Source organism: Crinia signifera, chromosome 3 (assembly GCF_055691185.1).
Source record: "Crinia signifera chromosome 3, ASM5569118v1, whole genome shotgun sequence".
In the NCBI taxonomy this organism is placed as follows: Eukaryota; Metazoa; Chordata; class Amphibia; order Anura; family Myobatrachidae; genus Crinia; species Crinia signifera.
In genome coordinates this window covers 259022373-259045803 of record NC_139219.1, presented here as the reverse complement: position 1 = coordinate 259045803, position 23431 = coordinate 259022373, and the positions used below count along the sequence as shown (strand labels likewise).

At 42.7% G+C, this 23431-nt stretch overlaps 1 protein-coding gene across 1 annotated transcript in view; it reads right to left on the bottom strand.

Moving 5' to 3' along the window:
* The window catches only part of IGSF10 (immunoglobulin superfamily member 10), a 36588-nt gene extending 13747 nt beyond the window's left edge, over positions 1-22841 (bottom strand). The window contains exons 1-5 of the mRNA XM_083177936.1: positions 22277-22841; positions 18676-18902; positions 9234-9363; positions 7186-7576; positions 449-5506 (exon numbers count right to left, since the gene is read on the bottom strand). Coding sequence (XP_083034062.1) covers positions 449-5506; positions 7186-7576; positions 9234-9363; positions 18676-18872 — 5776 coding nt within the window. The 5' untranslated portion in view covers positions 18873-18902; positions 22277-22841. The remainder of the gene's footprint in view (positions 1-448; positions 5507-7185; positions 7577-9233; positions 9364-18675; positions 18903-22276) is intronic.
* Between the last annotated feature and the right edge of the window lie 590 nt (positions 22842-23431).

Below are 23431 nucleotides of genomic sequence, written 5' to 3'. Positions count from 1 at the left end.
ATGTGTCTAGGTCGACATGCAGGAAGGTCGAAATTATGTTAGGTCGACATGGTCATTAGGTCGACAGTCAAAAGGTCGACATGTTTTTTTTACTGTTTTTTTACCCAAATGTCAACACAGTCGAGCCCGAAGCATGGCTGCGCTCGCCATGCTTTGGGCTCTGTGCTTCGCTACGCTCGCCACACTATTTTATTCCCCCACCATGCCCTAGTCGATGGTAGGGCATGAAATACTCCCTGTCGGCACATGTCGGCTCAAAAAACAGTGAAAAAACCCATGTTGGCCTTTTGATTGTTGACCTAACCCATGTCAACCTAATGACCCTGTCGACTTAACCCATGTCAACCTAGACTCATGTCGACCTTCCTGCATGTCAACATTACATCAGTATAGCCTCTCTATGAAATATCAGCATGCACACCGCACAACAGTCAGTTATTAGCCTCACCTGAAGACACTTTTGTCCACAGTATGGTAGGTGCTGGATTTCCTGTGGCCTCACACGGAATAAAGGCATCTGAATTTGCAAACACTGTGAAACTTGCAGCTCTACCTCCCACTATACGAGGCTTTGAGCGGGTATTGTTGGAGGGGATTTCTTCTATCCACTCAGTTGTTTTCTTACCAATCTGTTGTGTGGTCATCGAAGAGGCAGGTTTCTTCAATACATGTGGAACATGTGCTATTATATGTACATTTCTCTGTGGTGCTTTTGGATCAGGATGGATTGTAACACTAGGAGATGTCTTCCTTTCAGATACAAGTGGAGGTTGGGCTGTGCTTGGGATCATTAGGGGTGATGGATCAGTCACACTGCTGATGATCACTGATGGTGGAGACGTTGTACTACTTATTATATCTGTCTTGTATGTTGAGTATGTCTTTGTTTTAAGTGTAGTGGCAAACTCTTGCCTAAAAGGGATATTTCTGTTTAGGGCTTGGTCGGATGTAGCTATATAATTATTATCAGATGTTTCTAGATATGGAGTTGTTAGTGCATCTACGCCATTTATTATAGGTGATGGGTGTAAGGATAGTTTAGGGGCCTTTGATGTATTGGTCCAGTAATGTTTTTTGGCAGTAGTAAGAGGAATATCATTTTCTGAACTGTACAGTCTTGTGGTTGGTGCCTCTGTAACAGTACTAACTTTGAGTTTAGGTATTGGAACACTTGTATGAGCCTTGGTTGTTTTCTCTGGGTATGTAGATGATACACCGGGAGTCGTTGATGACTTCCAAGTGTTTTTTGGCAATGAGTTGCTGAAAGAATATTTTTTCCGTGGTCTTTTTCTTCTGAGGAATCGGTGTCTTCCTACGCTATCAGTAGTTACAGGAGCCAATGGGTTTGCTGTTGTAGAGATAGTACTTTTATTAGGGATGAAATTAAAGTATTTCGCTAAGTGAGTTGCGGTCGTTGCAGCACTGGAACTGGTTGGATTGATTACAGTTACTGCAATAGTTTGACTGTTCGGATAAACTACAGTTGTTGCTGCTTTAGCACTGGTTGGATAAATGGCAGTTGTTGATGCTTTAGCACTGGTTGGATAAATGCTTATTGGTGCAGCTTTAGCACTTGTTGGATAAATGGCAGTTGTTGCTGTTTTGGCAGTGGTTGACACTTTAGCACTGGCTGGAAAAACTTTAGTAGCTTTTGCTTGAGCACTGGTCTTTTGAATCACAGTTGTTGCTATTTTAGCCCTGGTAGGGTGAACAATATTGGGAGTGACTTTGGCACTAGTAGTATACTTTACAGTTGCTGCTTTAGCACTCATTGGACTACTATCTATTGTGCTCTCATCCACTTCTAAAGGTGTGTTAGTATATGCCTTTAAATTGCTGTATGTAGACTGTGTTGGTATAACCATGGTAGTAGCACCTTTACTAACTACGGATTCTGATTGTGGAAGTGGAGTAGTAATTGCAGATGCCAAATGGGAATTTTTTCTAAGTTTCATAAGTATTTCCCTTTGCATTATCGGATTGTTTGCAAACAATCTATGCCAGGGAATTTTTCTTCTAATTATTTTGGATACAGGATGAGGTTTGAGGGTGGATTGAGCAACGGTGGATCTCAATGATTCTTCCTTTCCATTTGCCTGAATTGTTGTTGGCATATGTGTTGTCACATCTTGTGTATGTCTGAAACCCATCTGGACTTTATCTGAAACAGACAGGCCTACTGTGCTAACTTGTGGAATTCTTTGGGTGGACGAATGAGAAGATGTGAAATAAATATCAGTTGCTTTGTCAGTATTAATGCTTTTGATTGTTGTAGCCACAAAATCTGTTTCTCTTCCATCCAAAGTCTCTGGAGTTGTTATAGTAGACTGTTGCGTCGGTAATGGAACATAAGTACTTGAAGGTATAGTGCTGAAGGAAAGCTGCTCTTGTTTTTTGATCTCAGAAACCACAGTTTGAGTCGTTTTGGCCTCACTATTGTCTAATTTTCCAAATTTAAATTGATGTGCTCTTATATTTGGAATGCGATCAGGCCTTATAATGCGTCTTCTTCCATTAAATTTTCTACGGCCAAACCGCCTAAGTGTTGGCACCTGTTGTGTAACGTCTTTCACTATCTGAATCTGTTGATGAGTAATGATTGTTGAGCCAGCTGGCAGCCCCGGTGAAATTATTTTCTGAGTGCTGTGAAAGTATATGGGCCCAATGTCAGTTTGTGAAAGGAACAATTTAGTGCTTGACTTTGTTGAAGAATCAATGCTAACAACGTTTCCTTCTACTTCGTCTCTTGTAAATGAATATTGTGGACTTTTTGTTCTGTGAAACTCTGGTTGAGTAGAAAGTTTATTTTTGGAATGTAACAAATGTTGTGTTCCATATTCTGATGTAGATGTAATAGGTAAGTAAGCATTTGGTGTTGTTGGAACTTCTTTCATGGCAGTAGTAAATATGGGTCTTCCAGGGGTTGGATTCATTGATGCAGGAGTGATGTTTTCACTCTGCTTGGTTACATGAAGTTGGCTTGATGTGGTTGGTGGATGTGAAGAAACATTGTTCAGTGTAGCAGAAAAGTCATAAGATGCTGCTGTTGGGTTTTTGAAGGCATTTGGAGGGCTTCTACTTATAAAGCTTATTTCTGGTGGTGGGTTAGTAATTACGTCTTCAGACAGGCTGCTAAAATAACCAGATGTAGTTACAGGGCTGTTGGTGTCAAACTGAGTTGTAACTTGTAGCTCATGTTCCGTTGTTACTGGATCTGTAATGTAATTCTGGGTTGTATAATCAAAATCAGCAACCGCAGTTGTTAATTTGGTTGTAATGTCTGGTATTGTAGCATAAGGAGTACTGCTGGTAACAGCTGGACTTGTAATGACAAATGGTGGGGTTGCAGTTGAAGGTTTGAAGGTGGTGGTAAAATTGTTATTATCAGATTTGATTCTACCAGATATGGTATAAGGAGATTTCAGCACCGGGTTGGTAGTTACATCCCTGGATGTCAGATACTGTCCACCTGTAGGGGATGGAGGTTCTTGAATTGTGGCTATTGTTGTTTTTAAGATGCTTCGATTGTATGATTTATCACGATGGTTGCTTGTAGTATGTGACAAAATGTCAGAATAATCTGGACTTGTTCCGATAAGTAATTCCTTTGATGTTGTTATTTCTGGAATGCTCACTGTAGCTTCTGTATTTATTTTAGGCATTTCGAAGCTATCTTTATTCTTTTCAGTTTGTATTGCAGATATTGCATTTGTAGTCCATAAAGGTGTATTCGAGACAGTGGCTGCAGGAACTGTAGGTATTGTATTTAACATTGTTACAGATGAATATTTTTCTGTTATTATCAAGAAATTTTCATTCACTGGAAGTAGCTCTTCACCAGATGCTTCTTCCACCTCTCCAGAGACCCTTTCTACTTCACTTTCTTCCTTGGCTGAACTTTTCATACCTTGGGTTGATATTTTTTTGCTAACCGAGTTCTCTTTCGTTTTTTGTAAGATCTCTGTCCAGCGCTGGGGATCAATTTGTGTGCTTTTAGAAAACTGCCTCCTTTGTCCCCTTAGTCGTTGGTGTATTCTATTTCTTCTCCGAACCAATGTGTTTCCTTTATCCTGACCACCAGGTTTGCTGGCCTTACGTACAGCTGGAAGTCTTTTACGTGCAATGGCTTTTCTAGTCACAGAGCGGTCGCGTTCTTTTATGTCTTCATTGCCCGATCCTTCATCATTTCTATCCTCCATTTGATCTTGCTGAATTTTTTTATTGAGGATGGTTATTTTTCTCTCTTTCACCAATACTTTGTGTGTCAGCATGTCCACACCATATTGATTAGCTGCTAAGCATCTAAAATGTCCTTGCTCTTTCTGTGCTATGGCTTGGATTTTTAGGGTTCCATTGGAGAAAATTAGATTGTTCCTTGATGTTTCATGTAGCACAGAATGATCTGGTAGTATCCAGCTCACAGATGCATCAGGAACTCCTTTTGAACCGCACGGAAGATAGAGCACATCCCCGCTATAAACTGAAAGTTCCGCCCCATTTAAAGTTTTTTCCTCTACATCATTGCTTACCACAGTAATTCTAAATGTAAGAACATCCACATCCACATTATTTGTAGCAATACAATGGTAAACTCCACTATCATAATTATCAGCTGCTTTCAAAACAAACTTTCCATTTTCTTTAATTGTTATCCTTCCCTCTTTGCTCATATATGGAGCTCTGATCTTACTTCCATCAGGAAGAAGCCACTCAATGCTTGGTACAGGTTCACCTACTACTTGACAGTCCATCTCCACAGTTCCTCCAATCACTGAAGTATACTCTGTCTGTGTCTGGTTGCTCTTGAGAATCATAACCCAGTTGTTTTGCGTAGGGTTTTCAACAGCATTTGGAATTGTGACAAATATATCTGTCAAGTAACGGATATGTAGTGTGCTGAGGGTTGTAGCTGTCCTGTCCAGTTGTAATGTCAACAAGTCCTGCATCAGCCAGTTTGGGTCCCCTCTAAGCTCTGCTTCAATGTCAGTGACTGTATCATCCCCAGACCCCACTTGCTTGTATTTGTAACTGATGAACGGTGTCTTTGTAAGCAAGAGGTTTCGCTTGAGTTTCATTGGCGAATCACTGTACATCGCTAATATGCCCCATAACTTCTGAATGTAATCATAATCTATGTTACATATTAGAAAGGAGGAAAATGTAGTCCTCATTAACGTGTATTCTTCCTTTCTTTCTAGCATGATCTCGGACAATTTGGTTGGTCTCTGGACACTACATTCCAAGTTGGCTTCATTCCCAAACCTGTCTGTCATATTTAGGATGAGAGATCCAACTGGTGTCACAAAGTCTTTGGCTGATACTGCGGTGAAGCAGCTTTCCTCAGAAATGCTCACGTTTTTAACCTTGAAGATGTTGTCTATTGTTGGCTTAACACAAGCAAGATCTTGGGATGATATTTCATCTAGTGACTTCCCTTTATTGCTCTCCGGGCTTGAGCAAAGTGGACACTGTTGTCCTGAACGATCTCTCTTGCATTTGATTAGGTCTAGGGAAAGAAACACATAAAAATGTTTAATGGGGTAGTTTTATATATTGTTTATTTAAAAGAAATAACTTTTCAAGTCTACAACATGACCTTTACTTCATGTGTCCTTCAACAAATGCCTGCCCCATATTTTAATAAGTGCTTGCAGTAAGCAGATTTTCTTCTACGTTTCTGTATATTCATCAGTCCTAATGCTCGGACCAGTGAATACTGCAGTGTGCTACATACAGAGGTGTGATTGACACAATGGGGGAAATTTACTAAAGGAAATTTGTAAAAAAATAGGTGTATTTGTATCCAGAAATACACTTATTTTTGACATTTACTATCCCAAAAATACGGCAATTCGTAGTCATATTGATGTGCTATTTTCGGGATAGTAAATGTCAAAAATAAGTGTATTTCTAGATACAAATACATCCTATTTTATACAAATTTCCTTTAGTAAATTTCCCCCAATATTCTTTCTACAGCATCTCTACTCCTACCGCTATCTGTCACTGGATGGGATGAATCAAGCTTTGCATGCCTCCCATCATTCACGAAAGCATAATGGCAGAAGGATCCGATTGAATCTCTCTCAATGCACATTGCGAAAAGAAGCCCTACTGGGTTCAAGATCCAGAATGTATCATATTACGCGCTGGGTGCATATGAGATATGCAGCTAAACCTCCGAAAAATACATTTTTGACCACATTTTTACCTTTGGTGCATCCAGACCAGGATGTTTCCCAGCTTGCCACAGTTACCCTCCTAATGCAATGATATAGTAATATCCCTATGTTCACTAAAACAGTCACACAAGTGGACAGGACCGTGACTCACGCTAGATGAGAACACTCTTATCCTGCTACTTTACTCTATTAAACTAGGTGAAATTGATGATGATGGATGGCTATTGAATCTATTGGATGGCTGGGGTCTTGCAACTTTCTTTCTTTGCTAGCCATCCGCAAGGTGAATAACAGAAAGTAGGCGTCTTGGAGTAGTCATAATGTTTTGGATTTGGCAAAGTTTAAAATAAATTGAATAAAATTGAAATTGAATAAAATTGAAAATCAATAATAAAAATCGATATAAACCCCCCCCCCCCCCCCCCCTATAAACCAGCTAAACTCAGTCAATTTGTAATCCAAAGTCCTAAATTCAAATTTAAAATAGGAATCATAAATCTCGGGACAATTCGAATCAGGGGATGATTCGAGTCAGATCTCCTCAGGGGTTTTGGTTCAGTCCAGATCCACAATATATGGGTGGATTTGAAAGTATGCAGGCAGGGCTGGTGCAAGGCACCGGAGCGCCCCAGGCGAGGTGTGATGGGGGCGCCCCGGTGGCCACCGGCTACAGGGGGTGTCCGCACCATCTGAGGGGTACCTGCCATGCCCACAGCAACTTACAGAGCCCCGTCGAGCCAATCAGCATGCGGCCAGTGTTTTCAAACCCAGAAGCGCTTCCCGCGCTGCCGCCCGGCGGATGATGATGGACGTCAGCGGGCAGCACTTTACACTTCACTCTTCTCTCCGAACTGCCGCCCTCCAGTGGCCGGCACCCTAGGCAAATGCCTAATGCTGCCTAGTGGTGGCGCCGGCCCTGTATGCAGGACCAAACATTTTCACTTAAAAGTGTGTACAGATCATCCCATGTTTATTAAAGGACCATGAACAGAGAATGAAATACCTTTAGATTTCTGCCCCAGTTCCGTGAGCCACTGCAGGTTACAGTCACAGGACCAGAAGTTTCCATACAGGTAAAGCCCTTCTAATTCATTCAAATAGAAGAACATTTCTTTAGGCAGTGACGATAACTGGTTGTCAGACAGATAGATATGTTTTATGGATGATGTCTTAAATATCTGTACGTAGCGCAGAGTAACAAAGGTGTCAGCGTGCAGCTGCCGTATTGCGTTTCCTTCTAAGTGCACCAGTTTCAGAGATGTGAGTCCGTAGAACGATTCTGGGGCCAGGAATTCCAGTTTGTTGTGGTCCATGTGCAGCCGGACCATATTCTTTAGACCACTGAATGTGTTCTTGTGGAGAGTTTTCACTTTATTGTAGCTCATTTTAAGTACCTAGAAAATGTGACACACATGTAATAATGTAATACACATGTAATAAGGTGTGCATGATTTAAAAGGGTTATTTGACTTATTTAACTTCTGCTACAAAAGATTAAAAAGAGCATTAGACAGGGTTTTCTAGATGAACAGTGCATCAGGGACCCCATAGCAAAAACATGGGTCAGGGCTTGATGATGCCACTCAAGCCTCTAGTAACATCCGGGCATTAAGATTAAGTTAACAGAACCATAGCAATGGCCAAATTGCAATTAAAGTTGTGGTATTTTGGTCTGAAAGCAAAGTGCTTGATGATAATAAATCCCTATGATCAGACCTATAGTCCTGTTATATTTCTTATTCCACTACGGATTTTCCCCCAGCCTAATTCCTAGGAGGCAATGTACTGTATTATGAGAGCGGTGTCAATGCTGCTTTTACCCATCCCTAATCCCCTTTTAAAGAATAGAAATCGATGTTACTCTACCCTTAGTAGGTAACATTTGTAGGAAATGCCAACTAGCACTGTTTAAGTACAAAGCTGATGTACTGTAATGTGGTTTGTGTGCAAATCACCACAGCATTCTGGAGAGCTGGAGAAGTATGTCCTTACTAGCTGCAGTCATGCTGGACAAGTGTGGCAGAGGCACTTTCTGTTTATCACGTGGATGGCAATGGTGCAACTTTCACTATCAACATACAGCATGCAGTACATCTATAGCAGGTGTCTGATGGATGGCTTCAGCACTGCTGCTGTCAGATGAGTCACCCTCTGGCTGACATCCACTATGAGCCCTGGTTGGGTGGGGTGCCGGATGGTGTCCCGACAGTCGGGATCCCAACAGGCATTCATCTGACGTCGGGATCCGGAATGTCAAAACGACGACAACCGGGTTCCCGACGGCCACCTGCTATTTTCCCTCCTGGGGGTCCACAACCCCCATAGAGGGAGAATAGAATAGATGGCTCGCGTATGGAGCCACCGTGCCCGCAAGGTGCTTAGTTGCACTCGCCATGCTGTCTGGGTCCGTCCAGTCGGGATCCCGACGTCGGGATAATGACTGTCGGGATCCTGACTGTCGGACCCCAATACCACACCCGGTTGGGTGGGTGTGTCTGACATGATTTGATCACACTGCAGGCATTGACCTCTTTAATACCCCTTTTCCAAAAAAAATCTCAAATCCGACCTCAGTCCAGGCCAGGTCAGATCTGCTAATTAGCCCTTTTCTGCTGGTGCCAAACCTTGGTGTCTAGGCTCTTCATATGCATTCAAATTACCCAGATTACCCATTTACAATGCCCCTTAACCCATGCCCTAAGCGCGTCCAGCACTGCAAGTTCCCCAGGTTGGATTCCTGGGTAACTGGACCCAGGGGGGTTTTAGGGATCCTTTTCCACTGAACAAAAACCCAGGATGATGTGCGTCCATGTGCAAAAACACAGGTTTTCCAAGGCAGTGGAAAAGGGAAAAGTAAGCTGTTCTGGGGCTAAGGGACAGCACAAGTGTTGTTCTGACACTTTACATGACATACCCTTTGTACGTTTAAATAATGATAATTATTACTATAGGCCACAGTAATAAGTGTGCATTTTCATTTTCAAACTTATGTAGTTACACTTTTTTTTCTATTTTATTTATTTTTACTTTACTGCATATTATATTCCTTACCTGCAATGAAGATAAGTCCTGGAAGGCATTTTCGTGGATTGTCTGGATCTCATTGCTATGTAACATGAGCAGCTCTAGTTTCCGTAGGCCAGAGAAGTCACTCTCTGTCAGCCTGCTTAGGCTGTTGTACCTGTAAGTAGTTGGAGATGTGTAAAGAACCATAGGGATAGAAATCACTGCTAGAACAAGCTAGATCTGAATAGCAGACACAGCTTGCGCATGAAACATGATAAACAACAGTATTCTGGAATACAGTACATAGGAAACAAAATGTACTTATCCCCCCCCCCCGTAGGATGAGCTCATCTATAAAAGATTCCTCTGAGAGATCTCTTGCCTAGAAAATCACCTCATAATATTTCTGGGAAATTGCATTTGCTACATGTTTTACAAGTGTTCATTTCCCTCACTGGCCTTCTACCTTCAACATATATATATATATATATTATGTATATATCTTTATCGGGATACGGTCGTTTGGTCGACCTAAAGATGGTTGACAGTCATTAGGTTGACACCACTCGGTCAACATACTGCAAGGTTGACATGGGTCTATGTCGACATGTGACAAGGTCGACACAAGCATTAGGTCGACATGGTCTAGGTCGACAGCCAAAAGGTCGACATGGGGTTTTTCACTGTTTTTTGAGCTGACATGTGCCGACAGGCGGTATTTCGTGCCCTACCATCCACTAGGGCATGGTGGTAGAATAAAATAGTCAGGCACATGTAGTCTTGAGACCTGGAAAACATGCACTGTTGGGGGTACTTGAGGACCAGGGTTGGGAACCACTGATTTAGTGATAAAAAAACAACTTTATTCCAACATTTTTCTGGTAGAAGCCGTCGTCCCCATATGTGGCCGAGTGATATTGATGATCTTTTAATTCGTATAGCCTAATTTGGCAGAGCCTGCCGTTCATCAAATCGGCAACTCAGCTGACTGTAAATTGGGTGATGTGTGGGTCCCAGCCGTGATTAGAATCTAATGGATCCGAATGGTTGCATTTGTACCCAGTCCATCTTAGTAAATTTCCCTATATGGAGCTTATTTAATATGATGGTGTAAAGAAATATGCAGGGCCGGAGCTACCATTAGGCAGCTCTAGGCATTTGACTAGGGCGGTGCTCTCTGGAGGGCGGCACCGCACGCTGCCGATGAATATTTATTTTGCTACTGTATGTACTATTAATACAGCTCAGCCCTTCCTCTCCCGCTCGTCCACCCCCTCTGATTATCCTCCCTCTCGGCACCAGAAGAGTCCCGCGATTTGCCGGTACTCACATGCCGGCTGCAGCAACCATCTCCTCCAGACTTCCACCCCCCGCCCCATACCCTCTCACATTAACTGGCGCAGCTGCATGAGGGGTCACGCTGGTCATACCGCTGATCGGCTCTTTCCTGTCTCCTGCTGCTGATGCCACCGACGTGGAGGAGGAGTAGTGCTGAGCCTGCCCAGCACCCAGCATGGTGGCTGTGAGACTGCAGTCTCCCGTCAGCGCTGGGCTCAGGTTTTTCCCAAGTGCAGAGAAGCCACCTGCAGTCCGGCCACGGCACGTACCCTCCAGGAAGCATATACTTCCCGGCTGTGGTGAGTCCTCTCCTTCCTGGCACCGGAGCCAGTTGATTCATATAGTGCTGCCGGCTGACTTGGACATATACTGTAGATAGAGATATCTATATGTCCAAGTATATATCTAAGTATCTATATGTGTGTGTATAATATATATATATATATATATATATATATATATATATATATATACATATATATATATATACACACTATTAATGTGTATATGTATGTCAAGGTTGGGGGGGGGGGTACAGATATTAATGTACTGAGCCCCAATAGTTCTGTTGCCGTTCCAACCTAACCATCCCTCCCACAGCATGACACTAACCTTCCATGCTAGTTCATAAACTTAACCCCTGTACCCACCACCTAAAGCGTACCACCTTCCCCACAGCATACCTAACTGCAACCCCCCCTTTTAATTGCCAAACCCACCCTCCCTGCCGCCTAACCATATCCCCCCTCCCACAGCCTATATGTAGTCCCCCCACTAGTGACTAAATCGCACCCCCTTTCCTGGCCACCTGATACTGTACTTCTTTCCGCATAGTCACCGACAGGGATGATGGCTGCAAGGAATTTATTCATGCAGGCAGGTATATAAATGATACGCATATACACATCTCTCCCTAATCATAACTCATAACAATAACACCTTAAGGCATGATGGTATATCAACCCTAATCCTATACCTAATACTTTAACCCAATCCACCAAACTTACTTTATAAGATGCCATTGGGAGGGGGAAGGGGGGGTGCGCTGACAATTTGCCTAGGGTGCCAAGAACCTTGTACCGGCCCTGGAAATATGATGAGCCTTGTAAGCTGCAGCAACCAATCACTTAACAGCTTTATAAGCCTGGAGTGGCCAATGAATGAAAGGTAGAAATTAGTGATTTTTTTTTTATGTTGTGCAAAAATGTTTTCCAATACATGCTTGTTTTTTGTTTTTTGCTAGTTGTCATGAAAGCATTTATCCTATCTTATCCTTCCTCAATACCAGTGGACACCACAACAAATGTACCATCATCACAGCAATATTCACAGACTAAATTCTGCAAAATGCTGATTTAGAAATGAAAGAGTAGAATGGCAAGATGCAGATTTATGTAACAGGAACATTGGGCCTTATTCAGGTCTGTTCGCCGCTAGTCTGCGTTCGCACAGGGACCAATGGTTTGCTAGTGCATATGCACATGCGCATTTCTGCACCCAACATAGTGGGCTGGGGCGCATAGAGGGGCGTGGCATGCCGGGCAGCTCCATTACCATATGGGAACGGCCAGTGTTTTATTGGCTTTCCCATGAGAACGCTGGCCCATTTCCGTCCCAGTGTGCATGCATATGTAAGTGACTTGAAAGGCACTTTTATATGCCTACCCCTTCCACATCTTTCAATGGTCGGCGACCAATGAAAGATGTGGGTGTTCCCTGCAGCATGCAAATGGATGTTTATGTTAAACATCCTTTCGCAGCCTGTGCGTGGGAACACACGCTGCGAGGGGGGCGGGCAGCACTGCAATTGCCGGGTGGGGTTTGGAGGACTTGCGAAGCAGCGTTGCGAATAAACCACAATAACCCACTTTGTCTCAGTAGAACTTCATACACCAGATGTGCGAAATAGCCTCGTTGTCAATCATTATAGCACCTCTTAAATAGGTTTTGTTGGAACAGAACAGACCACAAGAAATTTGTAGCAATGTCTAGAATAAGTAAAAGGTTAATATGGAACGAGGTGGTATTTTCAGTGCAACCGGCTGCCAAAATACCGTAGGTTCATCTAATTGCATGCTTACTTATAGAATAATGTTAACAAGGGCTACAAATTGGCAAACATCTAGCATTTAATCTCTGTAATACCTTCCGGCTATAATGTACGTAGAGTCTGGGTTCTTCTCCCAAGAGCATTATGCAGCTCCACACAAACAGTGGGAGGAAAAGATAGAGATATGCTGGTGTGTTGTAGCCAAGTGTGTTATTACCCCTAAGCAGTATAACAACATTTCTTGCATAGTTTCACAGTTACATTTGCATTATTGTATACCTACAGTATGAAGTTAGTGGTTTCAACTGTCCGTTACTGCAATGTGTTCTGCTGAGTAAAATCACTGTACTGTACAGTTCTACACCATGTAAACATTAAAATATATACTGTATACACCAGAAGTACTGGAAGAAACAGCCACTTTTATTGATAAGCCAGTTGCATACTGTATGTGTGCTGCCCAGTACAGCAGCCTCAGACATCTGGAGATTATTAGAAACTCTTCGCTGCTTTCGCTGTTCACTTTAGAATTGATTTGCCTCATTGTTAGACAGTTATTTATTTGTTTCTCAAGGGGGGCTTTCTTTTATGTTATTATAGTAGCAGAAAGCCCACAGCAGTTTCATAAACCTTCTCTCCCATCCATGTATTTGGAAATTCTCCTGATGCGTTGTTAAGAAAATAAATAGTAGTAGTTAATTGCTACGGTTCATGGCCACAGGTGAAATATGGTGCCAAATAATGGCATGACTGGATAGGGCTTAGGTAAGGAACACACAGCTATTAATTACGTCAATAGCTAAGAAGGCGACAGCTCACACCTACGAACATTAATTATTTCTGATTAGTTGCATAACGCTCTATATTGTAATTGATTACTGTAGATCGGGCCTGGCCCACCTGTGGCTCTCCAGCTAGTTGTTAAACTAAACAACCCATCATGCAGGCCACAGTTTTGCTTTTGGGGAATGCTAACACTGCGGCAGGGCATGCTGGGACTTGCAGTTTCACAACAGCTGGAGAACCACAATTTGGCCAGGAAGTGGCCAGCTGTAACAATGAATCTTATTTAAGGGTGCAGATTCAGAATGCCTTGGTCTAGTACTGGTCAGGGGTGGAGTTTCCGCTAGACACATGAGGCAGGTTCCTCATGCTGGGGACGATACAGATGGCCCATCTGAATCAGGGCCCTGGTAGGTTGGTAGACTTATGGAGATTCCCAGAGGTCAGGTGATTCTTTTTTTTTTTGAGGTCATGGTTGTGATACCCCACTATATCATACCCTTCAATGTGACCCATTCCATTAGATCCAAAATGCTCCATTCCTGGACTTCCTGGAGCCACAACAACTGCTAGTAAATCTAAAGTTGGTAGTGTTTGGGCTGGCATTTGTTGTGGCTCCCGTATTTGAATTTTGGACTGCACTACAGCTTCTACCTCTATAACTGCCACTGGCAGTGAAGTCCAGGAACAGAGTATTTTGTACCCAATGGAATGGGTCATGTTTGAGGATATTCTATATTATGACAGGTTTGGGGGGAATTTGAGGGAAAAGGGTCAGAACAGTCGCACAGGTTTTAGGTATAGCAATGATTTGTTGGGATTTACCCTCATATATTTATTTCTTTTAACATGTACTTCTAACATGTGGAGGGTGTGCTACCACTGGACACAAATGTATTATAGCAACAGGGAAAGGAGAGAATGTCGCTGTGTGGTGCACAAAGAAATTGATTAATCTAAAATCTAACTTTTATTACAAATTTCTAAAATTGTAGCGAAGTATGGGACACAAACATTACAAAACATGAAACATAAAGTGACTTAAAAAGGATAATATATACTAGTAGATGTGACTACAATACTTTAGCCCGCTTGTAAATCAGTGGCGGGTCCCGGGTCTGGGGTCCTGTCTCCGGTGCTGGTGTGCGGGCGGTGTCTGATGTGAGCTGCCACTTTCACAGTCAGACCCCCCCGTTCCACCGCAGTCAACAGCACGGAGCCGCAAACACCTCCCGCTGATGGACGGGATAAGCCGCGGCGTCTAAGTGTAGTGCGCCGGGGGCTAGAGCCCGTCTGACCGGTCAAAAGAGAGAGTGCTGATGTCAGACACTGCGTCTCGGGCCGGGCGTGCCCAGTGGCGACTGGCACACGCTTGTAAGGCAGAGGTTCGGCTGTTAACAAGTCACAAAAATATAAACATTGATATGTGGGGAAAGGGAGTAGGGAGTCACAACAGAATGCTGACAGGTCAGCGTACTCTTCACTTATGGGAGCTTTATCAGGACCCCTCCTGGTCCTGATGAAGCTCCCATAAGCGAAGCGTACGCTGACCTGGGGGTCTGACTGTGAAAGTGGCAGCTCACATCAGACACCGCCCGCACACCAGCACCGGAGACTGGACCCCAGACCCACCACTGATTTACAAGCGGGCGCACACTCCATATAGCTAGTCTAAGCTTGGAGTGTTTGGGCTGAGTCGGCTTAAACAGTCTCCCAACACTATTTGAATTTACATATACATGGAGACAGACATCAAACATACAAATCTGTCAAGGGGATAAAGTATTGTAGTCACATCTACTAGTATATATTATCCTTTTTAAGTCACTTTATGTTTCATGTTTTGTAATGTTTGTGTCCCATACTTCGCTACAATTTTAGAAATTTGTAATAAAAGTTTGATTTTAGATTAATCAATTTCTTTGTGCACCACACAGCGACATTCTCTCCTTTCCCTGTTGCTATTCTATATTATGGTATTAAAGAGCTTCATTTAATTTAAAAGCTGCAGCCATGAAGTCACAGCTGGGTTTTTGATATCAAGATATTGTGACCGGCGCTTTGATATGAGTATGCCTAGCCAAGCAGCAGTTATGAAATAATGGGTAGTCACTCCCAATGATAAACAGAAAAGGTACAGGAAGTATAAACTGCACTACATATAAAGACACAGTGTATGACATAAAAATGTGAAATTTAATATATGATAATGCATAAAAAAAAACCTATAAACAATGAAGCAATAATGATAATAGAATGATTTAAAATACTGCAAATCAATGATCACTCAGTACATTGGACATGAGTGTATGGATAGTCACCCTTCCTGTGTGGTCCACCAGTACTGGGGAAGTCCTTTTGGTTATAGAATTGTAATATCCAGTAAATGGGAAGTGGGGTCTCTTCTTCTCCTTTGCCAATATGGAACCGGGTCTATTAGGAGGTGGCGTTCCACCAAAGATGTGTTGCCGTGGTGAGTTTGAAGAGACAAGCCACTTTGTTCGATGGTTGTGGCATTGGAAAAGGTGGTGCCCCTATGTTGGTGTGCAGAGTGGGTGGCTTATCCAATGATGCAGTGAATAGAATTTTGAAGAGACCTATGCGTTTCGCCGCAAAAAGCAGCTTTTTCAAGGAAGCTGCAGCAGTGACTACCATGGTCACCTCCAAGACTGCAACCCAAATTGGTGACCACTATGGGAACGGCAACACAGTGTGAGTGAAATACTGTAGGATCTATCATTAATATTAGTCAAGTATTATTTTAATTTATTTAACTGGGACTTAAGGGGCCTACACACAGAGATTTGCTGAGCATTCTGAGCGATGCTAGATCGCTCAGAACGCTCAGCAAGATCGCTCAGCACACAGCGATGTGTCAGCACTGAGTGAGTGTGCTGAGTGATCTGTCAGGGTCAGTGTTCTACATTGAGAACACTGGCCCTGACCAGCAATTAACTATTTTTATCCAGCACGCTGCATATTAATTGCCGGGCAATCGCGACGCACAGGACCGTGTATTACTATTGCTACAGCTGCTACATGAAGCGTTGTAGAGGCAGATCTAGTTAGATTGCTTAGAAAAAGCCCAGAAATCTCCCCATGTTTTGGCCCCATCGCTGTACATTGGCAATATTCATGAGAAAAGTGCACCAACTTCAGCTGTAATGCCTTAGAGCAGGCATGTCCAACGTTGGCCCTCCAGATGTTGTGAAACTACACATCCCAGCATGCTTTGCCACAGTTTTGCTATTAGAGAATGCTAAAACTATTGCAAAGCATGCTGGGATGTGTAGTTTCAAAACATCTGGAGGGCCAACGTTGGACATGCCTGCCTTAGAGTGAACTGTATTAATGTGAACAAAAACAAGGTAATATATACAGTAGTGGCCACTTGTCAATGGGTTTTAGCTATTTAACACTATTTGATACCCATTCAGGGCCGGCGCCACCACTAGGCAAATCTAAGCATTTGCCTAGGGCGCCGGCCACTGGAGGGCGGCATTTTGCCCCCCGTGCCGCAGGGGTACCTGTCCTGCGGCGCTGTGTATTTAAAGCTGGCGGCGGAGGCAGCGAGGGGTCCCTGCAGTCAATAAGAAATAACGAGCGCTATCCGCCGGGCTATGCGGAAGCGCTTCTATTGTGAAAACACTGTCCGCACGCTGATTGGCTGAGATTCAGCCAATCAGCGTGCGCCGTGCGGCCAGTGTTTTCACAACAGAAGCGCTTCCGCTTAGCCTGGCGGATAGCGCTCGTTGACTGCAGGGACCCCTCTCTGCCGCCGCCAGCTTTAAATACACAGCGCCGCAGGACAGGTACCCCCCCCCCCGGCACCGGGGCGCCCCTACCCCGACTCGCCTGGGGCGCTCCGGTGCCTTGCACCGGCCCTGTACCCATTGCATATGATACATGGTACTCCAGTCAATCGGCTCCCTGAGTAACATTTGTCATATATGCAACAGGTTTTAAAACCTGTTGCATATTGTAAAACTTGTTGATAAATCAGCCTCTTAAGGCATTAATCCTTTATACAGAAAGTGCTGCGCTCAGATTTGCCATCGAGAGGCCTAGTCACAGCAGAGCTTGCAGGCAAGTGTGTCAGTAGACTATGATGTGCATGTGCGTATGCACATACTGCTATAGGAAAACATGGGGCTGTGGGCTAGTCGCAACCTGTTGTATTAAGTTCATACTTGCCTACTTTTGAACACTAGTTTCAGGGAGATTATAGTGTAGTAGCATTTTGCTCAGTGCCCCATTGTGGGGGCATGTCATGCTCCCCCCAAGGGATGACTTATATCCAAATGTAGATGAGCCCCAAAGCAGTTAGTAAGAGATACTATACTTGGTAAAATGCTGGGAAATGGCGCTGATGATTCAATGTAAATATATCTATTCTCCCATTCCTTTTTCCCAAAAAATGTAACAATGTAATGTGGGCTAGGTGACATGAGGGAGATTGCTAGACTAATGAGGGAGAGAGGGAAATTGCAGCTATTTCAGGGAGTCTCCTGCAGAATGCAGGAGAGTAGGCAACGATGATTAAGTTGCACCTGCAGCAAGGCATGCCAAGTGTGCCCCCCAGGGTTGCAATGAGCCTGGCTACTGTACCTCTGTATAAATATGTTATAGCCAGTACTGAGAAAAGGATACAGTATCTAGGTGTTAGAACTACTGTAAGGAAAAAAAGCTTTGTAGAAAATAGTCCCAATGCCTTCTTTTCTTTTATTAATGAATAATATTGTTACTTATAGTTTCTATGTTGTATCCGTCTGAAATTGTATAACCTGCTTTCATTGATTTTTGAAAGACTAAAAAGGAAAACGATGCAAACACTGGGAGAATATACAAACTCCGCACAGTTAGAGCAATGGTGGGGATTGAACCCATGACCTCAGCACTGTGAGGCCTAATGCTAACCATTACACCATCCGTACTGCCTGAAAAACAAAGACCTTTGTAGACAATCACTCTAATATAAACATATTTTCTACAAGTTAAAAATTTTGTAAAAAATGCATGTCAACCTTTTTCATGTCGACCTTTTCCATAACGACCTTTTGACCCTGTCGACCTATTGTGTGAAGACCTGTAAACCCTGTTGACATTTTGACTGTCGACCTTTTCACCCTGTCGACCTTTTGTCGACAGGGACCCTGACGTCGGGCTAATGACTGTCGGGCTCCTATACCACACCCGCAGGATAGCCATAGATCGCTTGCCTATAATATACAGTACATTTTTTTATGCTCTAAAGAATCCAAAAATGTTATAACGTTCATATTTGCATGTTTAATATTGAATAAAATGTGAACATACCCAAAATTAATGCGTTCCACATTCGCTTGGATCTGTTTCGGGATGACGTTGAGGTACCTAAAAGTGCAGTGAACTTCTGTCTGGAGGTAGCAGGCACAGGGTTTGGGACACGCCATGCTCCTGTCAGGGAGGACAGAGAGCCAGAGGAGGAGAAGGTAGCCAGGTAGACATGAATCACTTCTGCCTCTTGGTTGCATCCTTAATGATTATTTTAATGCAGCATTACCCTGAGATTAAACAAAAAATAATTTAAAACTAACATATATACATCTATGAGAGAAAGCCAAAAACATGCAATTAAATTACATCAAATCTGTCATTCAGCTGACACTTTGTAAACAAATGAATGGCATTCCTGGTCATTTCTGCAAAGAAGCCATTCAGGCTATCGAAGGGTATTAGCCAAGAAACGTTCTCTGGGCTTGTGAAAATGGGCAAAACCATGTGCAATGCAGGTGGGCAGATATAACATGTATAGAGAGAGTAGGTTTGGGTGGGGTGTGTTGAAACTGACATTTATATTGCAGTGTAAAAATAATGCAGCCAGAATTTACCCTGCACAGAAACAAAATAACTCACCAAAATCTAACTCTCTCTGCACAAGTTACATCTGCCCCCCTGCAGTGCACATGGATTTGCCCATTTTGAGAACAAATTTGTACTGCGATCAGATCTGAATAAGGGCCTGTGTTCCACTGTTTGGTTTGTAGAATATTCTGTCTAAATAAAACCTTATTTTGTACCAGGGCGGATTTAAGGTCTGTGGGGGCCCAGGACAGTGTTGGACTGGCCCACAGGGGTACAGGGAAAAACCCCAGTGGGCCCCGCTGCCTGGGGACCCGCCTTCAATTATATGATTAAAGTTCCAGACTGTGAACATGAATTATACATTATACATATGTTATATTATGCTGCACAGAACTATGATGTATTCTCTACAGTGCATTGCTGTTATAAATCTGGTACATTGTCATGCATGCAGTAGCAGTATTTATTATAATATAATATTTATGCTCTCTAATGCATAGTCAAACTTTTGTGGCAGCTGGCCCTCCCACTCTGGAGACTGGCCACGCCACCTAAATTGGGCCCCTATAATGTCCCCTATAATAATCTCCGAGTGGGCCCTATATGCCCCAGTCCTACACTGGCCCTGGACAACAAAACTGAGGTGCCCCCCCACGGGGACAGGTGTTACCTGGGCACCCTCCCCCCACGGAGGCAGGTGTTACCTGGGCACCCCCCACAGAGGCATCCGAGCAGCGGCGAATGGGAAGTCAGCGGCATTGTAGCGCTACTAGTTCCCATCTGCCGCAGCGACCCTGCTGCTGACTTCCCATCCGCTGCAGGGACCTGCCGCTGACTGCAGTGCCCAGCTGCCCCAGGGACCCCCTGCCTTCCCCACACTGCTCGATCCCTCTGCCTGACACCCACCCACCACCACCGCAGCAGTAAAAATGTGGGGGCCCCTGATGTGTGGGGGCACGGGGAGACCGCCCCTGTCTCCCCATGCTTAATCTGGCACTGTTTTGTGCAGCTGACTTCCATTTACAGCCACATACTGTATGTTCCAACTGATGCTGACTATAGATAGTTTAATTTATGTTAAGGGCTACCAACATTGCAGAATAGTGCTAATCCATATTAGCCAATCAGCATTTAGCTTTTAACCATATTGTGCAAGCTAGAGAATAAAATAAATCAGTTGATAGTTTTTCTGTGGTTCTAGGGCACCTTTCAACAATGCTAATACATAACACGCACTATCTTTTCTGTGCATCACTTTCCTGTCAGTCATCGGCACTCATTCTAGAGTCAAACCAAACCTGAAGAATTCCAGTTGTAGCTTACAAAACATGTTTCATCCATTAACAACATTTTAGATTGTCTATCAAATGGCCAGTGCCAGAGAACACGTCAGCTTCTTGGTTGCCAAGCAGTCATTCCAAAGAAAAGAGCTGTTTTGAGAAGATGAATAGTGTTGGCGAGTTGAAATTCCAAGAAGAAAATGTGCTGATATAATTTAATTGCCTTTCCTTTCCTTTCTTCTGCAGAATGAGGGTTCTAGTTTTCCAGTCTAGTAGGTGAAACATGAATCCTTTTTAGACAGAGGTCTTGCTGCTGAGCTGATTGGATTAGAACGGTGGCAAAATAAAGTACATGCTGTATACCCACACATTACTTTAAAACATGGGGACTGTGCAAAGATGCACTGTACTGTATGTGACATCCATTACACAGCTATTGGTGTGCAGTTAATGTTTAAGGTACTGTAGTTTCTGTATGTACAGTACAGTATGTGAATTTATACCATTTACTCTGCATATTAGTTTATTGATATGTATCTTATGTACTGTATGTTGCTACAGATCCTTGTGGCACCTTTGAAAGATAATCAGATTGTAAGCTTTCGAGCAGGGCCTTCATACCTCTAATACTGTTTGTTACTACCCAGTTTTGTTTTATCTGTGTCCAAATGTAAAGCAACGGAATTTTTTGTATTATATAATAAACTGTTAATAATAATAATAATAATAATAATAATAATAATAATAATAATAATAATAATTATAATAATAAAATTGCTTTTTTTTTTCTTTTTTCTTTTTTTTTTTTTTTTTCTATATTCAATTAATTCTGCTTGAGCCCGGGTTATTTCAGGTATTGACTGATGACTACCAAAATAATAATTTTACTGTTATTCCAAATAATAATAATAATAATAATAATAATAATAATAATAACAATTAATAATAATTAATAATAATAATGTAAAAAATGCATTTTATTGAACTTCAACTAAAATTGAGCAAAATAATTAAGTTTGATCTATTTCATACTGTTAGTTACTGGATAATGTGCTACTTACTAGGAGGGGGGGGGGGAATAACATTCGCTGCCCCACTTCGCCGCACATCGCCGCTTACCGCAATCATGATAAACGCGTATGCACTAACATAAGCAATTATTAATGAAAAGGACAGCTTATGCGATGAGTTGTCTTTTGTGAGGCTGGTCCGGTGCTGGACTTTCAGGTAAATGGACTGCGCATGTGCAGAGTGACCGTGCCGGCCGTGGGGCATGCTGGGAGACATCCGTGACGGATCCCTCACACAGCTCTGCGAAGAGAAGCACATAAGCTACTATAGAGTATCGCCAGCTTTTGCCCCAGCGGAGGGGCTTTAGTGCATACGAAAATGCAGTAAAACCCCAAAACTGAGTTTCCACCACATTTTCACTTTAGTGCATCCCGCCCGTTGCTTATACATAAACGTGTTTAGAAAACCTAAAACAAAACCTAAACAAATATAAACAGAAAATAATTCAGTGAAACTGCACAGTATCTGCACAAAGACCTTTCCACAAAACACAGTGTGTAACCCCAGCTACCAAAGCTGATTCCTGATAGTAACCCCTATTCTATCTAAGCAAAAAGGCTGTTATTGATTATGGACAGTACACTGGACTCCTGTACTAAGTACAACTTTACTTCAGTATATTGGGCAGAAAATGAGCCTCTGATTAATTAAGTTACATTCTAAAATATCTAATGTGTTTAAAAATACATGTATAGTATATATTATCAAAATAAAAGAAGTACCTGGTGCCTGGCAGTTGCAGGATTCCTCTGCAGGAGAAGGCTGTAGTGCAGCACACAGGTACAGTAGCCAGTCCTCACATATGACCCAGGAAAAGACAGGTTAAGTACAGTAATCCCCTCCAGACGTCAGTGGGGATTCTGTATTTTGATGGATTTAGGCATCCCCATAGTGTATCACTGAGATGTAAAATTTGGACTTATCCAGGCATTTTATTGTATGGAGGACATACATAACTTGTGGCTATTAATTTTTTTCCTTTTGATAACTAGCCTGTGTCATTGAAAGTATCCTTTCCTGAGTGTGCAGCAGAGTCTCGCAGGTCTGTCTTCATCTGTTTCCAGTAAAAGTAGAAGTTGATTTTCTATTTCTTCATATAGTTTTGGAATTCCTTTCTTGAATCATCTTTATGTGTCTCCTCTCTGCCCCCTGCAGTCTCCCTGATGGCTGGAGAGTTGGAGCTGACTGCTGTACAGCATCCTCTCCCAGGATTAGTGTAGCAGCGGCACACTCACTACATGCTCAGCCCTGATGTCACTGACACCCGATATGCACCACTGTATTTTTGGTAACACAATGTATGCAGCGTTCTAAATGTCAGCTACTGTACATCAGATACATCAACTCTGTTTTGAACTTGTTTAGTACAAGGTGTAGAATGTTGTGTATCATTATTTGGAGTGCAGCAGTGTTAAAAAATAGTAACCAGTAGAATAATACAATGTTCACTGTAGGTGGTCCAGTCATTTAGATTTCCTTTGCTTGGGTACAGGAGTGAGCGGGGGACTGCAGACATGTGACCTTCAGGTCTATGAGTTATGCTGGTGCATCCTCAGTGTTAGATGAACGTGCAGAAGGAATAGCCAACCACATGGTGGTCTGTGCCTTCCTGTCATGCCATAAATCTCTAACAAACTGTGTAATGAATTTATGGGTGATAATGGCTGCTAAGTAAGTGCTGTACTGTCAGCTGTACACAGCAGTAACTTGTTATACATTGGTATTTGTTATACTTAAAAGTTTTTTTTATTTCTATGTTTTGTGTCATGGCTATGTATAGTGTATTATGTAATTACTTATATAGGGTAGCGTGTTATAAGTAGTTTGTATATTTCCATACATTGTTTGGGGTTATTGATTCACAATGATAATGCTGA